At 32.9% G+C, this 23364-nt stretch overlaps 1 protein-coding gene and 1 pseudogene across 1 annotated transcript; one reads left to right on the top strand and one right to left on the bottom strand.

Annotated features, from left to right (window-relative positions):
- Positions 1–12270: 12270 nt before the first annotated feature.
- Positions 12271–13030, bottom strand: LOC128163276 (uncharacterized; annotated as a pseudogene).
- Positions 13031–13239: 209 nt separating this feature from the next.
- Positions 13240–14397, top strand: LOC128163274 (uncharacterized). Its single transcript, XM_052826820.1, has one exon. The coding sequence runs from the start codon at positions 13240–13242 to the stop codon at positions 14305–14307; it is 1068 nt and encodes a 355-aa protein (XP_052682780.1). The 3' UTR covers positions 14308–14397.
- The last annotated feature ends 8967 nt before the right edge of the window (positions 14398–23364 follow it).

The raw sequence follows: 23364 nt of genomic DNA, 5'->3' as shown, positions 1-23364 counted from the left end.
TTATCAATTATTTCCTAACAAGTATGTAAATTTGTTTTTATTTCTCTGCCACGCTTTCCTCTGTTGTTGTTTACGATATAAAAATCCGACTAGAACAACACTACCCCGTTGATTGAACTTGAAATTTTATACGTATCGTTCGTTTGATCAATGCTTGAATTGAAAAGTGCTGCTAGAATCCCATGTTATGTGTTATTTTGATGCAACATACCGTTTTCCTTGCAAACTGAATAAACTTTGGGAAGTTTTTTGAGAACCGAATGAATAACAATTCAGTTAAGGAGAAAAAAGGATTCCAGGGGCGGTTTTGATAAAACTGAGATGTTTTGCCTTAATTTGACAAGATTATTGTTTTATGGAAACCGCAGGGTAGTTTTGTTCTATTTCATTTTATGTTAAGAAATATGCGTCAGCTATTTATAACTGTCACGTGATAATGCACCAACGTGGCAGTGATGTACTACCGATTTTATTGCATTGATATCTATTTCAATTTTATTATTTAGTTTTTGATATGTTTCAACTCAGTCATTCAATCTCACGATTTTAAATATAACAGTTAGAATAGGACGCTAAATTGCCCAACATGCTTCCTTAACACCCCCAGGTACCGCAAACTGACGGTCAGCAAAAAACCTGAACCATTGCAGATGCAAATCATCTTAATTCTTTACATTCTATAATATTACAATTCAAATACTAATAAAGGTCTGATAAAGAAAACCATTTGAAATCGACTAATATTCTACATAGAAAAACTTAAGTTCGTGTTTATATTGGCTTGCCGTTAAAAGTTAATGCATCTACCTTTATTTCGATGGGTGTTTTTTAATGTACAATAAATTTGGATTTATGAATCATTGGCATTATAAAGTATGTATTCGGTGTTCATCTATAAACCATGTAGCCTGGCAAAACCAGTTTTTTTACTACTTTCTTGTAAACGTATGTTGACAGATATCTTTAAATAAATATCATTCACTGAAGAACAAGCTATTGAATAAGGTGTTCTTCATTTTAGTCATCTTTAAGAGATCATATGAAAGTCTGCATTGATAACGCTAATACTTTTTTAGAGAAAAGCCATAAGAACATGTGGTAAGTATGCAAGCTATCTGATTTGCTTTTTTTTTTTTATTAATTATCAAATATCTTCTTTTACATTCTAAACTTTTTATTTGCTCTTAATTTTGCTATATAAATATGATATTGTTTTATAAATTTCAAACTATCATTTTCAGGTCTCACAAGCAGTGTACATAAATGTGACTTAAGTATTTCGAGAAGCGTGTAAGTCACAATGGAAACATCAAATGAAGCACAAACTAAAAATAATTGTTCTCAAACCAGGTCTCCTGTAGAGGGTTAGTTCGCAGTCACTTCACATTTATTTTATTGCAAACCTAGGAAGAAATCTAGAATGTGTTGTATATATTAAGTATATAATCTTTTTTTTTCTTTTTAATCGACACGTTTTTACATATAATGTTTTTTTATATGTTTGTAACCATGTAATACTATTTTGGTATACTTTTTTTAATTCGTACTTTTTTTTAAAGATTTCGACAACAGTTTAGACAATTTTAAATAAAGAATTGTATATACACAATGGCAACATCAAATCAAGCACAGGATGTGGTATGGTGCTAATACTGTCAACATTACCCTGCTGAGTTTCATTGTAGGAATTGCAGGGATGAGCTATGTCAAACATGCTCACATTCACGTAAAGGATATCAGCACTATTCAAATCATATTATTGTTCCATACCTTGAATGGGAAACGGCTGGAATACGCTGTAGATTTCATCCTACTCACATTTATAGTCAAGGATGTGAAACTTGCGGTATTCCAATCTGTCCAGAGTGCAAATTAAAGGATTATTTCAAACATATATCGACAGATATCTCTATAGTTTATAAGAAAGCAAAAGCAAAACTTCAGAAAGGTCTTACAGCTATGCAAACCAAGGAGAGAGAAGTAAAAAACTGTATGACTAATAGTGAAGCGTTTCGTCGCTCTCAAGATTTCAAACAGGTCAATAAATGTCTCCAAGACAGAGCGAAGGAGATGAAAACCTTTATTGATTACTTCTTAATAATAACAATTAAAAAAATCGAAAAACATGAAAATAACTACCAAAGATGTGTTGAAAGCTATATGGGTGAACTTGCAAAAATCATTAAAGGAACAAGAAAAACAATTAACAGCGATCTCAGGAACCTTGATCTAATCGATTTAAAATTTTCTTTTAATGGAAATCCTGATTCGAACTATCTACTTCAACCACATGAAATCCAGGGACCTAAATTTGTACACTTTGAGCCAAAGGTTTTTGATTCTTCTGAAATTGAGTGTTTATTTTGGAGACTTTCCTTAGAAGGAACTTATCTTGGGAAAATAAAGACGACCCAAAACAGCTGTGCCAAAATTGCGTGTTTCGGAGCCTTGGCTTAAGGCAAACTCCCCAACTAATCACCAAGAAGTATCATAAACAGAGAGGAAAATTCGTAACCGGCATAACTCTGCAACTTTTCAAAGCACAGAGAACACGATACGTCATGAAATGGGAAACTTGAAATTCCCTTGCTTTTTAAAGAGTTCAAAAGCTCTAATAATTTTCTATTTCACATTACATATGAAAGACAATTATCACCTTTGTTCATCAGTGGACACGGCCCTAAAATATATACATACCACAATGATTTTGGAATTTGCAGTATAGACTCTAAATATAAAACATTTATTGTAGAGAATGAACAAGGGCTTGCAATAGCTTGCAATAGCTTATAAAAACAGACTTGTGTATTCTGAGAGTCACAACGGCGTGATTGAGAAAGGACAACATATCACCAACAAGAAAGGAAATGAAATGCCAATTAAACTTGGAAAAAATGCTCGAATCCTTTTCAAAAAAAAGGGTTATGATATCTGGGGTATACATTACACATCATCTGGAAAGTATTTGGTTTGCACAATTCCAGATAATCGAGAGCACCAAAATGCCTCAGTTATAAGAATAAGCAAAGATGGGATACTTGAACACGAGTATACGAACAACGAAAAAGGTGAATCACTATTCTCTAGACCAGTTAATGTTTGTGAAAACAGATTAAATCAGAATATATGTGTATCAGACATAGACTATAAAGTCATCGACTTAACTTTTTCTGGTGATGTTCGTTTCAATTACAAAGGCGTTCAGCCCACTGTACAGTGTATGCAGATCACCTTTTAATCCACGGGGAATTGCGTGTGGTGAACAAGGAAACATTTTAGTAGCAAATCTTGATAATGATGTTATTCACTTGTTAAAAAGTGATGGAATGTTTGTGACTCACGTCTTGTCGTCAATTAGCCCAATATCTCAACCTTGGGGCATTTGTTTTGATTCTGAAAACAAAGTTTGGGTAGTGGAGAGAAATACAAATTATGGTGAGGTTCAAACCTATGCTAAAGTAAAGGTCTTTCAGATCTATAAAACATAGATAAAACCAGCATCCCATCGATTCAACGCAACAAAACCTGGTACAGACATTCAGAACAGAATAACAAGGATAGTCAGGAAGCCGATTTGCCGCGCTTCAACTTTCGTCTCATTTAGTATACAGAAAGTTTTATATAACTCTATGTAAGATATTAATAACCTTTCCATATATAGTTGATAGGCCTTTCTTGCATTACAATTGGTGTGAGATTGGTATGTCCAGTGTTAGACACCAGAGAGATATTTCTGTCATACAGTGTGTATTACTACGCCGCCGTAAAACGTTAACGTCTTCTGCTGTACAGACATGATAAATGATAAGCTAATCCAATTATAATTGTTTTGCTTAATTGATTACAGTTTATAATAAATTTCTTGCAAAAATCGTCTTATAATAAAAGTTATCAGACATTTTTTATAATGTAAAATAATGGCAACAAAATGGTAATTAATCTTATACTCGTGGGCGATTGTGATATTCCACCTCAGAGCCTCGTTCTAGACTATAAATCTTGACAGAAAAAAAGTTTTAAGTATAGGTTCTTTTAGTCAAAATTGCGTTATGAAAAAGTACGCTCAAAGATGAGTTTATTTCAAAATCCTGATATATTCATCATTTTTTCTTTTTTTAACAAACAACGGTAAATGATGATTTGAAACGGGATTAAACTGATGTGAAACTGGATTAAACTGATGTGAAACTGGATTTTTGATTTTAAGAGCTTTGTTTCCGGTCCAATTTTATACAAAAGAACGACGCTGATCAATCACTTCCAAATGAGTGGATAATTGGTGCAGTAGGTAATTGTCATTTTGACAGAGTTTTCTTTTGCGTGTTTTGATCATTTAAATTCTAGTGGATATTCTGTGCAGTGTGCACATGAAAGGTGATTAATTTCCTTGATATTAAGAAAACCAGTACTTGTGTTTTTCTATCGTTTTTTATATAATATAATAATTTATATAATATAACATAATATAAGAAACTACAGTATTGGCATCATTTGTTTCGTATTTGTTGTGATTGTTGTTGGTTTTTTTATGCAAATTTTTAAGCAAAACTTGAAATAGTCGATACTTTTAGAATGTAATATATAAGGTATTTTAATTTGGTAGTAAGTTCTCTTGAATATGTCTTTCAGTTACAATCATCCATGCGCTTGAATATATCTGCAATAAATACTCAGAAAGAAACACTGAAAAAAACTATTTTGAAGATTAGCTATAGTTTTCTGGTCTAGTGCTATGCATTAATTAATACTGAGGATCTTTTATCTTGTTGATATTTTGCAAGACCTTGAAGTTTGTAAAACTTTAAAATTTTGGGATTCTTGGTTTGTTATAGATTTTTTTTTACGATTATGAATGTTTCTTTTAAATACCCAGAGTCCCCCGGTATACAGTTTTCTGAAAACAATAAAAATGTATAACAAGTAGGAAAACAAATCACAGTTGTATAGATTTTCGGTGTGAGAATTTTATAATATGAATTGAAATGGAACTAAATACCTTTCTTTTCACGTCGTTGACAGACCTTCCAGATGATTATATAAATCAACTGACCAAAACAGGTCATTTATAGAACTCCAAGGAGACTACTTAAGTGAGGGACTGCATCTGATGTTTCTAATAACTTTAAATTAATGAAATTATATAACTTTAAAAAGATAATCAAAAGTAGAATTTTAACTATTGAAATTTCTTAGCATGATGGATATGAAGTGAATCACTAAAACCGAGATTTGTATTTTTTAATAAAAACTATTATTAACATAATTGTTAATTGATCTATCAGGTCAATAGAAAAAGCCAAAAATGAATAAATGGTTAAAGATCTTGCTTCGATATTATGACACTGAATAATATGTTTTGTTATACTTTCATGTTAAATGCTGAAATCTGATTGGTTAAGACGTGGTTCATAATCCGTTCTATTACCCTCAGCGTTAGCAACGCACTAAGCAACGGGTAACATTACAAATTGTTACATGCGCGAAAATTATGCGCGTACGGTTCGCTGTAGATTTCACGTTATTCCTTTATAAAAGCAGTAAAGTTTTCTTAAAAATTAAGACATTCAATATAATATTCGCGTCGGTTGACAATGGTTTTTGAGGGGTGTCAATTTCAACTGTTACCCTCCCAAACAGGCACTATTTATATAATATTATATTTCATTATAGATAAATACATTACTCTTATTTTAAAATCATATAATAGTATATTTTCCATGTTAGGATGCTTTGGAATAGTGTGAAAACATATTGAAATGATGTGTAATTATATATCATTATATGCATTTCTTTTGCATTTTTCACCTGATCTACTTTGTGGCTTATCCGAAAAATAATAATGACGTTTAAGATCTTTTTCAATTATTATTGATTAAATCAACTATTAAAAGTGTTCATTATATCATTTATTTATATATAAGAAAAAATAACAGTACACACTTCTTTTTTCACCGTGTCTATAAGTTAAAGTGATTGTAAACGAATTTACTGAAGTCACAATCAAGATTGTCAGCAATAATTGTTACTCAAATCCCAGATGAAGTCAATGTTTGATGATTATTTAAATTTCGATATGAAACCACAAAATTTAGTACCTATCTACAATCGTAGGGTTTTTTACTGTCCATGTAAGAACTACCTCGTCTATGGAACACAAAACAGAAATATTAAGTGAAATTTCAAAGACATTACAAAAAATGACTTGTTCTGACTGATAATCAGAAACAAAATAGTGTATATTTATATTTTTTTCTACAAAAATGTTATTTGTAGATTTTTCTTGTTAGGATCACCGAAAATATACATGCAATAAAACTAACACCACGCACGAAAAAGAGTCTTTCATTTATACAATAAGAAAAGCAAACTAATCACTCTTTTGTTTAAAAAAAATTAAATTGAGTTTGCATAGTTTTTTCAGAAAATGTAGAGTAAGCAAATTGTCACCTTATCCAGTTAAAAAAGAGTATTTTTACCTTTTACCATAGATATTGGTCAGTTGTGACGTGTACATGTAGTATCAAATGTTTTCTTCTATCATAGTTTAACTTTATGCAAAACAAAAACAAACTTGAAATACTTAAAAGTAGTGTGTCTTCTGTTGAAAAAATCATCCATTTATTTTTTGGGGAAAGGACATTCAAGGGCATAGGTCCATCTAAAATACAAAAAGGTGGTATTATAAGAGTTTAGCACGACATAAACTAAATTAATAAAATGAAGTGTTGTCATTTTATTCATTTATGTCTCAGTTATATTGTACAATTTTATTTCCAGGAACATATTTATTTCAAGGGATAACAACACTATGATGCTGTTATCATTTAGTGCCTGGTAAACCGGTTTAAATTTGCAATCTCATATTACAATTAAAATGATGTATACGAAACTGTAAGCATTTTGTTCATTTTGTTAACTGACATGGTGTGACACAATGAGTTTTACGGCATGACAAAGAAATTTAAAAAAAAAAAACAAGTACGGGAAGAGGGGATTTACCAACAACAAATACATATATATCATGAAGTTAACGATCATTGCAGAAAAAATGCATAACCCACCATCTTCATATCCCACGTGACTCACCAAAGAAAGTTTTTGGTGTTTGAATAGTTCCATAAGGATTTAATATCGACCTTTAATTAAAATGTCTCTCTGATTAGAGATGACTTCTGTATAAAATAATAATTAGATTTTAATTTTACGACTCACATCTTCTTCTTCTGCATCCTCTATAGCTAAGCTTGTTACATAATTTGATCTCTAAAGTTATACAGTTTACTAATTTGCAAGATAAACAAAAATTAGTTCTGGACTTAATACTGTTTAAAAGAATAACAAATTTCACCTGAAAATTTTTGACAAAGCCAATGCTTATTAACCAATTTATATTTCAAATATTACAGTGTTTCTTTATTGTGTTAAATCATTAAAAATTTGTATGTTGACATATATAGATATGATTGTCATATAAACATGTCGTCTTTCCAGGAGGTTCCGGACCCCCTGATTCCGATGATATGAATCATTAATACTGAATGAACATGTATGCATATACAAATGTTATTGTCTATCTTCTTTCAAACACACAACTCTTTCCCTCTTGTGTATGTGTTTATTGTGGAAATCGTTTATTTACATAACTGTACAACTATCTTGTTGCCCCTTGAGGGCACCAAATATGTTGTATTGTTTAGACTAAGCTACAAAATTTCCCCCGTCCTAAAGAATCACCCTTTTAAACTTTTTGTTGCTGTGGATGCGTCTACCCAGATAGCAAGCTTATATTGGCCCAGCGTTGGCCCGATGTTATCATTTATGTGGGCCCAATGTTGGAAAATAACATCGGCCCAATGTAATTTTGCTCATCGGCGCAACATTGCACCAACACGCTGGTGTGACGTTGGCCCATTGTCAGTATTAGTAGACTGACAGTTTTAACGTTGGCCCAATGTTGGGGCAACGATTTAATCCAACCAATATTCCCCAAACTTTGTCCTTATAAAACAATCTCACAAAGATTAACAGTAACTCTAATCTTTATTGTTTTCTCACAGAAATATAATCAATATTCAAATTTTCAATTTTTTTTTTTTTAGAGTCGATCTATATACTTCCACATCCCTTCAATCTTCTTCATTTGTTTTCTTTACTCCTATATTCATCCCCTTTCCCACTCAGATGAAGAACGAATCACAATAAATGCGTTTGGTCACTATCTTTAGTTCAGTTCCAGTTTAGTTCTCTAGATCTAGTTCTGACGTCGTTGATAACTTTAAAAGCCCGTTTTCGCAAAATGCTGCTGTAAATTAAAAAAAATAATCATATAAAATGTAAAAAATGAATTGATAATTAATAATCGTATAAGTACTTAATAGAATTGCATTTACATTATAAAAATAATAATGCAGAAAAAATCCTCAATATATAATGATTTTAAAAAATGTAATACATTATTATTGTGTCTTATTAAATTTAGTTTTCAATCCAACAATAAATTTGTTTGCGGGAAGGGGGCCTATTTTACTGTGCACAGTTTTAATATGTGTATCAGAATTTCTTTGCAATATAACTGCTTTTTTATTGTGAATAAGTGTCAATTTGAATTTTCCGGGGAGGAGGCCAGGGGGGGGGGGGGTCTGTTTATATCTGACCTTCGTTAGATCCGTGCAAGACCCACAGCTTTTGATCTAATATTATCAGCATATATCATGCCGATGATTTATCATACAAACAAACGACAGATGTATTTATTAAAGCTACATTGAGGACAATTATATCAGTTTGCCCTAACATATTCTGATCATCTCACATCAATGATAAAAAATTGTGTCTTTAATTCCTACCCTAAATATTGAATATTATCATAATATTAAATTCAGTTACCTTAGATGTTCCTTAACTTAAGCCGATAAACTGCATGGTTCTATTCATCTTCACAAATTATATAGGAGACAGCCATGTCACAGAGTTTGAACATCAGCAGGAGGATGTCTGTAGTACAAGGGAATTGCCTTAAATTTGCTTTCAAATTTTCATTTCAAAGTTTTGAGAACATTATTGTATAATAATCACCCATATATAACAAGAATCTGTAAAAGAACATCTACATACTTACATTACTCCTGCAGGCAGCCATGATGATAGCATAAGATCAAGTTACTCTGATGGATTTGTCAAAAATGACATCACAGTTCTTTTGGCGGTAATGTTTCATTCACGAGTGCAGAAAAGTTACTATGCATTGATACTGCATTTCATTCAAAGTGTAGACAAGTAAAATGCTTCATGATGGACACACATAAAATAGTCATGTACATTTAAAAAAAAATAAACAACTAAAATTCTAAATCTGAAAATAATTTAAATACATAATTTATATTTATAGTAACCATTATATATTCATAATGTATTCAATAAAATATCAATCTAAATTAATCTAAAGTTTTTTAATTATAAAAGACTTTAAGTCAATAGTTTTTTCAAAGACACGCCAGTTTTAAAATTATATACTTTGTTCATCTGTAAAATAATCATTTATATAAAAATTCAAAACACACATTTTAGTCCGTCGGCCCGACATCGGTGCAGTGTATTCGCACCCACCGAAATCAATTTGATAGAGGCCCAACGTTGGGCCAACGTAAGCTTGCTATCTGGGTAGCTCCTGTGTACTATTACTGTCATCACTTATTTAGAGGGTTAGATGGTTGAGGTCATTTTTACACTATACTAATCTTATTGAAAAGATTTCCGTTTTAATATATAGAACAAATATTCAAATTTGAAATCTAAAATTAATGGATGTTTTCTTGATTCACTAATAATTTATAGCTACGAAATCATATCGATATACTTAAGGAATATTTGATGGTAAATTTGTTGACCACTCAGCTTTCTTATAAAGTCGTATCAATACACGCTGGTCTTCACCGTTGAATCATTTGACATGGAATTGTCGATAACGTATATTTCTTAACTTCACTTACTGTAGATGGACAAAGGTATTGCTAAGGCTAGTATAAACTCACAAGTTTTTGGTAAAACATATTAGCCTAAGTGGTAGTCTTGTCCGTGTTTTTACCCCGGCGTTAACCTTGCGATTTTCCGGAAATTGATTAAAACCTCACTACGTTTTTATTTTGTTTATTTTGAAAGTTTCAAACACCATGCGGACGACCCACTCCCACACACAACTCACAACCTACTCAATATACAGGGTCATGAATCCTGGGGAGCATTCATTGTTGTCCTCAAGAGAGAAAACTCTTGAAAACGTGCATATCTTATTAAGATAAATAAATTCAGAAAAGTGTTCAAAGTATTTTAATATCTAGTATTCCTTTCAGAGGTTCCCACTACTTCAAATACCGATAATCATGCAGTGTTGCAACAAGATGCCCATACAAACCTTTCCCTTTTGCACAAGACATTATAGCTATTTAGATGACATTGCTTGGCTTTTAATCAGCTAAAACCAAATATATCTCCATAAGGATGACAAGTTGTAAATTTATCAAATGACAAAGAAATACCTTCTGGGCCTCAACAGACTTGACTGAGTCATTATCAAATACAAAAAAGCAATATCAAATTGACAATATTTTCTATATTCCTGATCTTCAGATAATCTGTACTGGTACTGTACCAGTTATCGGCTAAGACCAATTATCGGCTAAACTGAGGGTTCGGGTTTATATCCGAGATTTTTTTAATACACCGATCCATAAAAGTTCGTGACCTCATATTTTGACCAATGAAATAAATTGAAAAATAAGCTCCGCCCACAAGTTCGCGCCTCGGACAAACCTCGGACATCGGTCATTGTTTTTAAGACGGAAACAAGGACGTGTCTAGCAAGTAAGCGTAAATAATATAAGTGTGTCTGTCCATATGACAGAAACATGGTAAAACATTGTTCGTTTGGAACCTGCAAGTCAGATAGTCGGTATCCTGACAAACTGAATGGAGCCAAATTCATACCATTTCCCAAATCAAAGACAAATTAACAGAAGTGCATGCGATGGATTGCCTTGTGTCACAGACCTCAAGACCAGCTAAATATCAACAAAATAACAAAAGATACGTATATATGTACAAGGGTAAGTTGGTTTATTGTGCTTGAATACACGAAGAAACATACTTGCCAGAAAATTAAGAGAAATTTACGAAAATGCATCGCTACTTTATATTATTAATTATTATTATATTATATTAATTATATTATATATTATTATATTAATATTATAAATTAATATTTCAAGTGCATTACAAGTGATTAAGCTTTAAACCATTAAAAAAAGATATGCTGTCTGTTTATAGTTACAATAATTTGTAAATGATGGCTAAGATATATAGACCATTTAATACAACACTCCCCATGTGTGATTATAAAGTCAAACCAGGTATACACGAAGTGTATATCCCCCTCCTGCCATATACCTTGTTTACAATGCTCCAATATGCAGGTACATATGTATCGTGGCAATTTAGACAATTGATATACATGTTTGTGTATTTAAAAGAAAAATAATGTAGCCACAACATTTAAGTCCGCATTTAAATATCAATCAATGAAGACTGGATGCAATTAATGTAACATTCTCATAATATTAATAAAAAGGTTGTTATAATTAATTGTTAATGTTGTAGCAATATCAATGAAGATATGGATACTGGTCCAACAGAGAGTGATGCTCATCAGTGTGAAATTGCCTGTCAAACAAGTGAACAGTGTAAGTTTGACCATTACAATCATTATAATTGTTTACTTTAGATTAAAGAAATAAACAGCAATTTAAAAAGTTCACCAGGATATGAAGTTGGTTGGTCACATGATCAAATCCTGCGAAGCCCTAAGGGCTTCTAGGTAGATTTGATCACGTACCAACCAACTTCATAGCCTGGTGAACTTTTGAACATTGCTGTTTATAACTTATATTTAAGTTTGAAAAAGACAAATTGTCCAGAAGTGTTAATAATACCGAGATTTTAAGTTTATAATAATCCAAGCGATGAGCGATAAGCACGTACTATGACCGTTGTGATGTCAAAAAGTTCATACAGAATTGAACGTTTTCGTTATTCTATAAGTTCATATAAGGAAACATATTTGCAAATGTAAATATATATATTTAATTGTTTCTTGTGATGGACAGAAATCGCATGTACTTCAAAATAGTCAGACAAAAGACAATATATTTCTACGTTTTAATTTGATTGATTCATTTTGAAGTTATCATCAATGTCCTCTCTACGGTAATTAATTTCTTATTTTCTCAGCGATTTAACATAGTTAGCACCATGTTGCTAATAGAAATTGGCTAGCTTATGAAACATTTCATTTTGGAACATCAGATCCTCTTTAATGTTCTGAACAAAAATATCCTTTTTTGTATAGACAACAAATTCACAAAAAGAAGCACCGGAGACCATCATTTGTCCCTGTATTTGAAAAAAATATTCATGTGTCCTCTTTAATTCAATATTTCCATCAGCATTTTGTGTAAGGCAAAACTGTGAAACTTGTTGAACGGCCTCTGGAATTGTCAAATCTCTAGCAGAGAAGGGACATTTAATTTCAAGTACACCTGTCTTGCCCTCAAAACATACCTTGCCATCAGGTGTTGCAGCTAAAAATGGGAAATCGGGGTTTATAACTAATCCACAGTCATGAATATGCCTCTCCTGGAATGATTCAAGATATTTTCTTTTGGCAGAATTTTCATTCCCTTTACCATAAGAAGTTGCACTAGTAGAGAAAGTATTGTTAGAAGATGGGAAAATGTTCCTTAAAAAGATTTCATTTACTTTTTTTTCGTTTGCAAATTTTCCCGAACTGTGATGCTGTTAGACGATCTCTCCTTTCTTTGAACCACAATTCACAATTAGCTTGATCTACAGTCTCCTTTTCAATTTTCTCTGCATCTTGCAGAGATGTTGTAAACATCTCTACTATGCTGCCATACTTTTCAATTACCGCTATGTTTTTCACTATTTTTGGAAATACTGTGTCCCCACATTTCCCTGCATCGACCTTACTAGGATGATCCTTGAAATGCTGAAACTAAATCATAATCTCACTGGTTAATTTCTATGAATTTATAGCTTTAATATCATAAGGAATGTAAATAATGTCAGAGATCTCAGAAGTGTAACACTAAATATTTTAAGATTTTTTAGAACAAATGACAATGTAGGTTGTTTATGCTAATATTTTATTTTACAGCATTTTCGTCAATGGATGCAAGGATACACCAGTTAGAACAGGAGAATCGGGAACTCCATGAAACTTTAACAGCCTTGCAGTCAAATAACAAAAAGCATTGTAGCACTTGTACTCAAACTGATGTATATGTTGAACATTTCAATGTTGAATCTGTGTCTAATTCTAAAATCAAAAACCTGTTCCAGTACTACACAGGAATAACATATTTGCGATTTTTGATGTTGATTTCATTTTTGTTCCCAAATGGAACTCTCTCAAATGTGAACCCTGTTACTTATGACTCTAATAGAGAAGAGGTTAAGAGACTGCCTGTTGATCAGCAAGTGTTTTTGTTTTTATGTAGAATAAGAAATGGACTTCAAGTAAAAGATCTGGCTTGTAGATTTAATATAAAGATTCAAAGAGTATCAACAATTCTTAAAGGTATCTCCAAGTATATGTATTTACGTCTTGGATCACTTAGTTACTGGCCACATAGAAGTGTATTTATTCAAAACATGCCTTCTGTATATAAGGAAGAGTTTCCTAATTGTGTTGCTATTATTGATTGTACTGAAATTAAGATTCAAAAGCCATCATCATTGTTATGCCAAAGTCAATGTTACAGTGAATATAAATCAGCAAACACTTTAAAATCTCTTGTAGTGTGTGATCCAAGAGGGTCAATCTTATTTGTGTCAGATTTATACTGTGGATCTATTTCAGACAACGATATTTGTGTCAAAAGTGGATTTTATGAGTATCTAGAATCTCTGAAGCAGCGAGGATATTTACATCCAGGAGACTCTATAATGGCAGACAAAGGTTTCCGAATCGAGGACAAACTAGCTGAAATGGGACTTAAGCTAAATATTCCTCCATTTGCGACTAGTGCCCATTCGATGAGTGCAGCTAATGTGACTCTAACAAGGAAGATTGCAGCTCACAGGATACATGTGGAGAGGGCAATTAACCAAATTAAATGTTTCAAACTTTTCAGTAGAAAAATCCCTGTCAGTCTATTGCACACTATTAATGAATATTGGGTTTGTGCTTCTCTTCTTACAAACTTTCAAGATCCTCTTGTGAAACAGCCATAGCAAGTATCTGTATGTATTGTTAATTTGAAAGTTGTGCTTTTGAAACTGGCTGATGTATATCAGGCTTTGTAAGGGTATCAGTGTACTGTGCTTTTTATCTAAATTGAAAAACATAGGAAACTAGAGCAGAGCTCGTGGCAAAGCCACGAGTAGGTCTTCCGTTGTTGCTGCGAGTTGAAAATTTATATGATTTGGTGTCAAACGATTATAATGACTAATGACTAAAATTTCACTTCTGCTTTTGTTATAAAAACGTGCTGTGATTGAAAGCCTGTATAAAGACAGGAAGAAAATGTTTTAGGAAAACTATTTGTCGAACACAGTTTGTGTAATTGTTTTGAAAACTCTTTAAAGCCCTGTCACACCAAGTTGCGTTCCCAGGGCGTGTTCACGGCATTGTAAAATTCATGGAATTCGTAGATAACGTAACATTTACAATTGAAAATGTCACGGCATCCTGATGGCGACTGAGGCGTCCTTACAGAGCTCCCAACTACGTTTTCACAGAGTTCTACTTAGCGATTGACTGCGCTCTCGCTGGGTATCCGCCGAGTGCTCATGACGTGCTAGGAGTTTTTACCACACGTCCACAGCGTGCCCTGCGTGCACATGCGCTGTCACGGCGTTCTAAAATGTTCTAGGATATCCCACCGCGGCGAACGAAGATGCCGTTGCATTGTCACGGCGCTGTAGGAGACTCTAGTTCGTTTACCATTGCGTTTTATATTATTCAATGACGCAGCGGGATCGCCGTGAGGACGCAGCTCCAGTGTGACAGGGGTTTAAACAATGAGAAGTTTAATGGCAAGTTAAATCTTTAAGGGTAGCAAGGATTGTTATATATACATGTATTAATGATTCGTGTAAGGAAATGCACGCAAAAACGTGCATACAAAACACGTAACTTCTGTAATTAAATCTTTCTTATTTTTTGAAGATTATGTGCAAGATTGAAATTGTTGCGTGCTGTCAAAATTTGGTAAACAGCCAAAATTGATGGCATCTCTGAAAATTTGTTCAGGGCTGATATTATTTGATAATACGAGTAGACTTGAACATTTAAAATAATAATCAGCTATGAAAGATCATCGGGAGAGTTTATGCATAAGTGAACGTCTAAATTTTACATCTGATATAGAGACACATCTTCGCTAGCCAAGGGTTTTCGGTCCACTTTGTTCCCCATAAACCCTTGGCGGATTTCATTACGAAAACTCGGTGATGTGATGGCGCTATCTAGCGAGCAACTTGAGTTGCGCCGCTTGCATATTTTCATTTTAATCGAATTTAACAACAGGTTATATACACACTACGGGATTAATACAACTTGAAAACATGTTCACTACCGAATATCGGACAATAATTAACGATGCTATTAAATACGACTTAAGTTACATGTATAACCTAGGGAAAGCACGGAATGTTTTATTCATAGTGTTTTGTAAGGACCTGTACCGGGAGTGAAAAAGTCGCCGATTTATTAATATGAAAGCTTTCATGCCATAAAATCAGGTATCGTTGTCGTGAATATTGCGGACCAAAGAAATTAAATAAAACAGAGCTAACTGAACCTTTAAAAGCAATAACCATAAGCAGGAACGTATATACTAACGGGATAGGCAACTTCTACATTCGCCATGTTTACTTCCCATGCTATCACGCGAGCCTTGACAAGTTTGTAGAACTATGGTCAATCCCAGTAAAATATATAGGTTTTTAAAGCGATCTGGTTAGACCATCGTTGGGGAGGCACTGTACTCGAATACTTGAGTCTCAACTTGTTAAAAGCACCGAATGTTTTACCAAAGATCACACATGTGTTTTCTTTTAAAGTTTATATTATCAAGCACTGCGATTGGATCAGCTACTCGCAGCTGCAGCCAATCATAAAACGGAGCTTGTCACCGAGTTTTCGTAATGAAATCCGCCAAGGGTTTATGGGGAGCAAAGTGGACCGAAAACCCTTGGCTAGCGAAGATGATAGAGACACCGAATTGAAATGTAACTTAAAATTAAATGACATTATTTACAGAAATGAATATTACTTCTCTCGACGATGCAATAATATGCAAAATACCTATTTTTAAGTCAGTTTTTTCTCCTTTATCGGATCATAAGTAATTCTCTCGGAGAAAGTTACGTATGTATTTTGAAAAAAACCCGGTAAACTTCAATAAAAATAAGCGAAAAATTTAGTTGTTACGGTTTTTATTTTCAGTCACGTAAATTAAATGTGACAAAGGGGCATATTCGGTCGGAATTTGGGGGCAACATGTACATGAAGTAAATTTTTATGCAAGTTCCCTGTTTGTTTTTTGTGGTTTTTTTTGTTTGTTTTTGTTTTTTGCTTTTCTCTGTTTTATCATAAAGATATATATAAAAAATTTCGTACGTCACAAGCAATATTTGCTTTCTCTATTTCTCTGGTATTTTAATAGATTGTGTATTCATTGTTGACCTAAAATTATAGTATTCCACTGGCTGTAGCTAACCTTGTAAGTAAATTAAGTTGCATGACAACCTCATACCACACAACTTCAATAAAACTTTTTTTTAATCAATTTTCATATAATTAGCAATAAAGAAAATCCCCAAGAACACATGTCCATCTCACTGATGTGTAACTTTGAGAAGCGCATATATTTTTTGGATGCAGATGCATGTATGTCACTATATTATAGTCTGTAAGTCAAGTGAACTAATCTGTCCACACTTGCAATACTTTGATGATTTCTATGGCGACCGCCTGCATAGCATAATGTAGTCGTATTTCATAACATCTAATCCAAAGAACAAATTACCTTTGACTTAAAACGTTTTATTATAATGTATATAATTCTGTTCATAACTATATATAATAGAAGTTTAGCGTGTTCAACAGGTCAATTTATTATAGCCACATTCTCAGATTATGAACTCGCACCTTTAATGTGAAAATGAAAGTCTTATTGTTTGATAATTGACCACTTTGAAGAAAGCACCCTGCGAACTGTTGATTAATTAGATAACAATTGATGATTTGCAGCCATAAATAACCTGGGGTTATATATGTTCTGAGCTGTGTGCGCTGAAGCGACACAAGATTTTCGGTAGCACGTGGCGATTGAATTTACGCAATAAAGAAAGTTGAAATTTACAAAGACTGACCGAATAAAAAAACGGGTGGGAAAGAGAAACACGTTCAGGAGAAAATGTTAAACATAAGAAGTCACTATCAAATGATTTTCGACAGATCTGGATTTTTAAAAAAAAGAGCACTTGGCAGCGGGGCGGTGGGAGGGCAACACAGAAATAAGTTCGTTTTCACAATGAAATGTTTGAACGACCATGTAGGAACACTACAGAAGTTATTGATATGTGACCGATAGAATCTAAACAAAACTTGTTTCAAAACTCAATTAAGTGAATATTCTTTAAAATAATCACCGAATGCCTCAATTTAGGGCATTCTTTTATCGTGCCAGCACCTACTGCAAACATGTAACATGGAACTTTGATCATAATTTGATTTGATTTTTAAATTACCTTGTACGCTGTCGTATAAATCAATGCTATATCAACTGTACGAGTAACATAAATTCATCTGTTTACCTTAAACCAATATAATAGTTGAAAACATAATAAAAATAGTTGCGTTCATACAAAATACCAAACATGCACGCGTGATGGAGTTGTAAATGTAGAAGATGTCACTTGCGCGGGATCTCCTCGGCCATGTGCGAGGGATGATCATTATTTAAAGGTTTTAATATTTGTGTGTGGTTTTTTTTTTTTTTTTTTTTTTTTTTTTTTGATTGAAAACATTATTTGTACAGTTTTTAAAACATTTAAGACTTTCAAACGAACCATTCAAATATGTCTGACGAGTATTTCCGATTCGGAGTAATATCGCTTTTATTAATTTTCAGAACGACTTTTTAATTTACTCTCCAATGTTTAATTTAAACAGATACAAAATGAACAAACTTTTATAACATATAATTAAAACAGTGTACAGTGTATTTACGGCTATATAAACTCAAACAAGTTCATATTCATTTAAGTGTGCGGGTGCGAATCTTGTGTATTTAATTAGATAACTGTTTACCGCTAGGTAGTGTAGCCGCGGATGATTTCCTCGGCCGCGGGCGAACGATTGATTACGTAAAGATCGATTGAACGCATACACACGCACAGCTCAGAACCTAGGAAGATTTGAAAAGTTTGCAATTTAATGACTAAAATCTATCAAATAGAAACTTTTGTTTTACTTTAAACCCACAATTGATCTATATGTCTGATATTGCATTAGATTGAGAATGGCATTGCTTTTAATAATTAACTGAACGATTTTTTAATTGACACCCTATCGTTTAATTCAATTGAAGAATAAACCTTTATGTGTACGTAATCAAAACTGAAACAATTCTTCAGTTCGAAGCTAAATTAACTCATATATGAGAGACGCAACGCTCGTGTATTGGATAACGGCTGACCGCTAGGTAGTCCAGCCGCGACCATGGTGACCGATTTTCTCGGCCGCGGGCGAGGGATAGCTTACGTAATAATACGCACACAGCTCTGATTCCAGGTGGATTTTAAATGCATGTAGTATGATAACTAAAATGTAATGCATAGTATTTTTTTCAATACGTATTTTGTATTTTACTAGAAAAGAAAAAGAATGTTTTGTTTTCCGATTCTCGTCTTTCTTTAAGGACTGTGCACCATAAGAAATAAGCAACAAGGACTTAAACTTTGGAATTCTTTAAAAAGAAAATAAAAAACAGCACGTGTTCTAATTTTTTTTCTCATCACAGGATGAATGACCATCTTTAAGTCCTCCTTAAAGATAGCTTAAAGGTGTTTAAAGGTAGCTTAAAGACGATCTTTAAGCCACCTTTAAGCTACCTTTAAGCTATATGCATTGCTTAAAGGTAGCTTAAAGAAAGCGTAAAGATGGCTTAAAGGAAGCTTAAAGACTATCTTTAAGTCACCTTTAAGCCACCTTTAAGGACAACTTATAGGTCCTTAATGTCCAAACTTCTTTAAGCCACCTTTAAGCCACCTTTAAGCTACCTTTAAGCCACCTTTAAGCCATTAAAAAAAAATTAATTCAATGTTGTGCTTAATTTCCAACAAAATGTATTAACTTCATGGAAGAAAAGGTATTAAAACGGTTTTTGTTCTAGAAAGAAAAATGAAAAAAAAAACACAAAAAAAAACCGGCCACGGCGAGAATTGAACCCGGGACCTTAAGTTTACTAGCATCACCACACATCCTCTGCGCCACGGCAACTTACATATACATAAGCGTTTTTATATCCTATATATCAGTGGATATTGAATCACTGTATTGAATGTGTTTACTTGAAAAGATTTTGACAAACCATTCAGTTTGTAACAATCAATTATATCTAATTTATAAATTACATGCATGCATGTATTTAGAATGAAATACGGAACTTGGTCTTCAGTGAACAAAAATATATTATACCTAAATGGAAACCGTTAGGTTCACTAAAGTAGGCTTTCTGACATGTAGTTAATAAATTTAAACCGAGTAGATATACGTTCATCTTATTTATAGCTATAAAAATGTAAGAAAGAAAATGAAATCATTTCTTTTATTAAATGCATTGATACTATTAGGGTATTTGTTCAATTTCCCGCAATTTCCAGGTTTTCATGATCGCGGCGCCGTTCCAATATGTTTAAATATTTACATGTAATTGTATGTACATGATTTATAAACTATCAATTTTATAACAAACAAAATTACCAATTACCGGTGACGTATTTACTGCATGTGGCAATTGCAAATGACTTGTACATACAATTGTATGATGTGCCAGGCCGGGTATATTTGACATATTTACCCTTATACATATATTTAAATAATCAACCCCTATTTATGATCACCGGTACATTAATTAATTAGCCTCAAGATTTTACTCTTACATACATGTATCGTTAATTTGTAGACGTAACATCTTTGAAACCCAGAGCTAGGAAATAATACTTTGAAAATGAATTACAAATGTAAATTAACTTTTATTCACTAGACGAATCGTATACTCGTACATACTAAAATTCAACGCCTTTAGACACCCTGGCGTGCACCTGGGCACACGACACACCTGTTGTGTATATCTTGTATATTCTGTGTTAGTTCCAGGGGTTTTCTTAAGTTGGACAAACAATAGACTTTAATTAGGTATACACAAACATGCACCTGGGCACACGACACAACTGTTGTGTATATCTTGTATATTCTGTGTTAGTTCCAGGGGTTTTCTTAAGTTGTACAAACAATAGACTCTAATTAGATATACACAAACGAACAAAACTATGTCTAGACAAACAAAGCAGTATTATCCTGCCCGATATAACAAAGGCAGTTGAGAGTCTTTTCATCTTTAACATGTATCTAGCAGATCTAGAGTTAGAAATAATGAAAATTGAAAAAAAAAATACAAACCTTAAACCGATTAACAAATTAAATCATGCATTTTTGGTTCATTATCTTTATTTTTTTTAATAACCGGATGAACTGAGAGAGAGAGAGAGAGAGAGAGAGAGAGAGAGAGAGAGAGAGAGAGAGAGATATTTTTTTCACCGATTAATTTATAATAGGAAACAAACATACTTTAATTAGTTTTATGCACATATTAAGATACAGAGACTGTGCTCATCCCTACAATAATTTTGAAACCCCCAAAAAATTATAAAGAATTTTATAACGGCAATCTGTGTCCATCGGAGCGGTGCTGATGATAGCGATCTGTGTTTAATGGAGCGACGATTAAAACCGCCTGGAACACCCCCCCCCCTTCCTTGGAAATTATATTATCACTCAGATGACCCCCTTCCATCTCTATAAAAGAGCTTTTGCATTTAATATATGTGTTTATTGTTCAGCTTGATCAATATTGACTTAAAGGCCACTTAAAGACAGTGTAAAGGCAGTGTAAAGAGAGCGTAAATGCCACTTAAAGATGCTTAAAGGTGGCTTAAAGGTGGCTTAAAGAAGTTTGGACATTAAGGACCTATAAGCACTTGCTTAAAGGTGACTTAAAGGCGGCTTAAAGGTCGTATAGCCTTTAAGCTCCTTTAAGTCACCTTTAAGCCACCTTTAAGGACATGCTTAAAGGTGGTTTTTCGTCCTGTGCATGAATTAAAGCCTCCTGTATAAACCAGTACTTTCTGTGGTCACTTCATGCAAGTTTTAAGCACAAAGACTTTCGTTAAGTTGCCAAATGAAAACAGGTACATGTTAACTTGTAAAGCTTTTTACACTCATACTACACAAATCACTTACAAAATAACATTGTAACGACCTTTATAAGATCCCAACAAATAACTTTTCCAGCGACAGCCATATCGAAATCCTAACCGTTTTTGAGTTATTCAGCCAAATCTTTTAAGGGCTACTGGCCCTTAATTTCAGGGTCCAGCCCTTTTTCATTGGTGTCAAATAAAAGCCCTTAACATTTTGCACCATTTTTGTTCTATATGTATTTGGGAAATATTTCAAACTAAAAAAATACGAAGCTAAAACATGAGAAAATTTTTGCTATTTTTAAAACATAGATTTCGATTGATTAATTCGAGTGGAATAATTGGAAAAAACTAAAATACAAAAATCAGAGGACAATATTCAAAGTGTCAATAATAAAGATTTTTAACTGTAAATTATTTGCTACGGACCATTTCGGAGCCTTTGTCTGGAAACTAATGCCCCTAAAATTTTAGAAAAAGGGAAATAACTCAAAACCGGAAGTTGCAATTCCAATTCTTTTTGTGCTCTAGCAACCTTATTTAATTTACAATATACCGTAAAAATTTGAACGAAATCGGATGACAAACAAATAAGTTATTGAGGATTTAAAAACGTCTAGAAGAAGAAAAATAATAATGAAGAAGAACCATCAGAATCAGTACAAGGTCTTCCGTTGGAAACGGAAGACCTTAATAACTGGGTCAAACAATTCTGATTTGTTATTAATTATTATCAAAACTTTTGGGCATGAATGCATGAAACTAAATTTGATGTAAGCATGACTGAATTATACTGGTAGAAGTATTATTTTCATAATTGAGCGTGACTGTTTATATACTGAAGAATGTTTTATAGCTCAAATCTTTCCATTAAGAATTATCATGATTAATTAAGTCATTTATACAAGTTGAACAATGTCTTAGGTGTACTAATTTGATCATAGCAACTTTTGATTAGTCATCTTGGTGACACAATATTGGGAAATAAAATAGATTTTTTTTTGTTATGTTAGTAATGGATGAATGAAGTTAAATTGTTTAATGTGTAGCATTCTGTTTAAATGTTCAATTGTGTTTGTATGCACATTTATATACATGTATATTTTCAGAATAAGTAATTTTTAAGAATCCAATATGTATTTAGGACATACATGGTATTTAAGCATGGATCCCTCTTGAATATTTCCACAAATAGACTGTTGTAAACTAATATCCTCCTGCAGCAAATATGATAAAGGCAGTTGTGGATCAGCTTTAAGCCTTTTAACATCCTCAGGGTACACATCAGGAATTCTATGTAAATTAAAGAGCAATTTTGTTACCAGATTTTTTCTTTTCAAATGTTGTATATTGTTGTGAATGTAAATTTGTGATTTTGAATCTAATAAATCAAATTGATAATTAAAGAAATTGTTGTATACATTTGATTTGGTTTGTGAACAATAACTGGTTTCTTCTTTCTTGGTGTAGGTTTAGGCTTTGAAAAAACCATGGTTGAAACTGGCTCAGGCTGAATTTTTGAGCCTCTTGGTTTATGCCACTGTTGAGGCAAACTTGTACATGGAAGTTCAGCAGGGACCTCATTCAATCCAAGGCGTTTATAATGCTGTACAGTGTACACCAGCGCTGTGGCATGAGCACAAGTCCCAGAAAGTCTACTCGTGAACAAAGATATTGTTTAACTACATGTAGTAATAACTACCCATTTCTCATGCCAGCATGATTAATATACAGTAGCATGTAGCTAAAGATACGAATAATGATCATTTATTAACATAGATCACTTTAATTATGCAC

Source organism: Crassostrea angulata, chromosome 9 (assembly GCF_025612915.1).
Source record: "Crassostrea angulata isolate pt1a10 chromosome 9, ASM2561291v2, whole genome shotgun sequence".
Lineage (NCBI taxonomy): Eukaryota > Metazoa > Mollusca > Bivalvia > Ostreida > Ostreidae > Magallana > Magallana angulata.
Note: the sequence above shows the minus strand (reverse complement) of the source record. Positions and strands in the feature narration are given on the sequence as shown.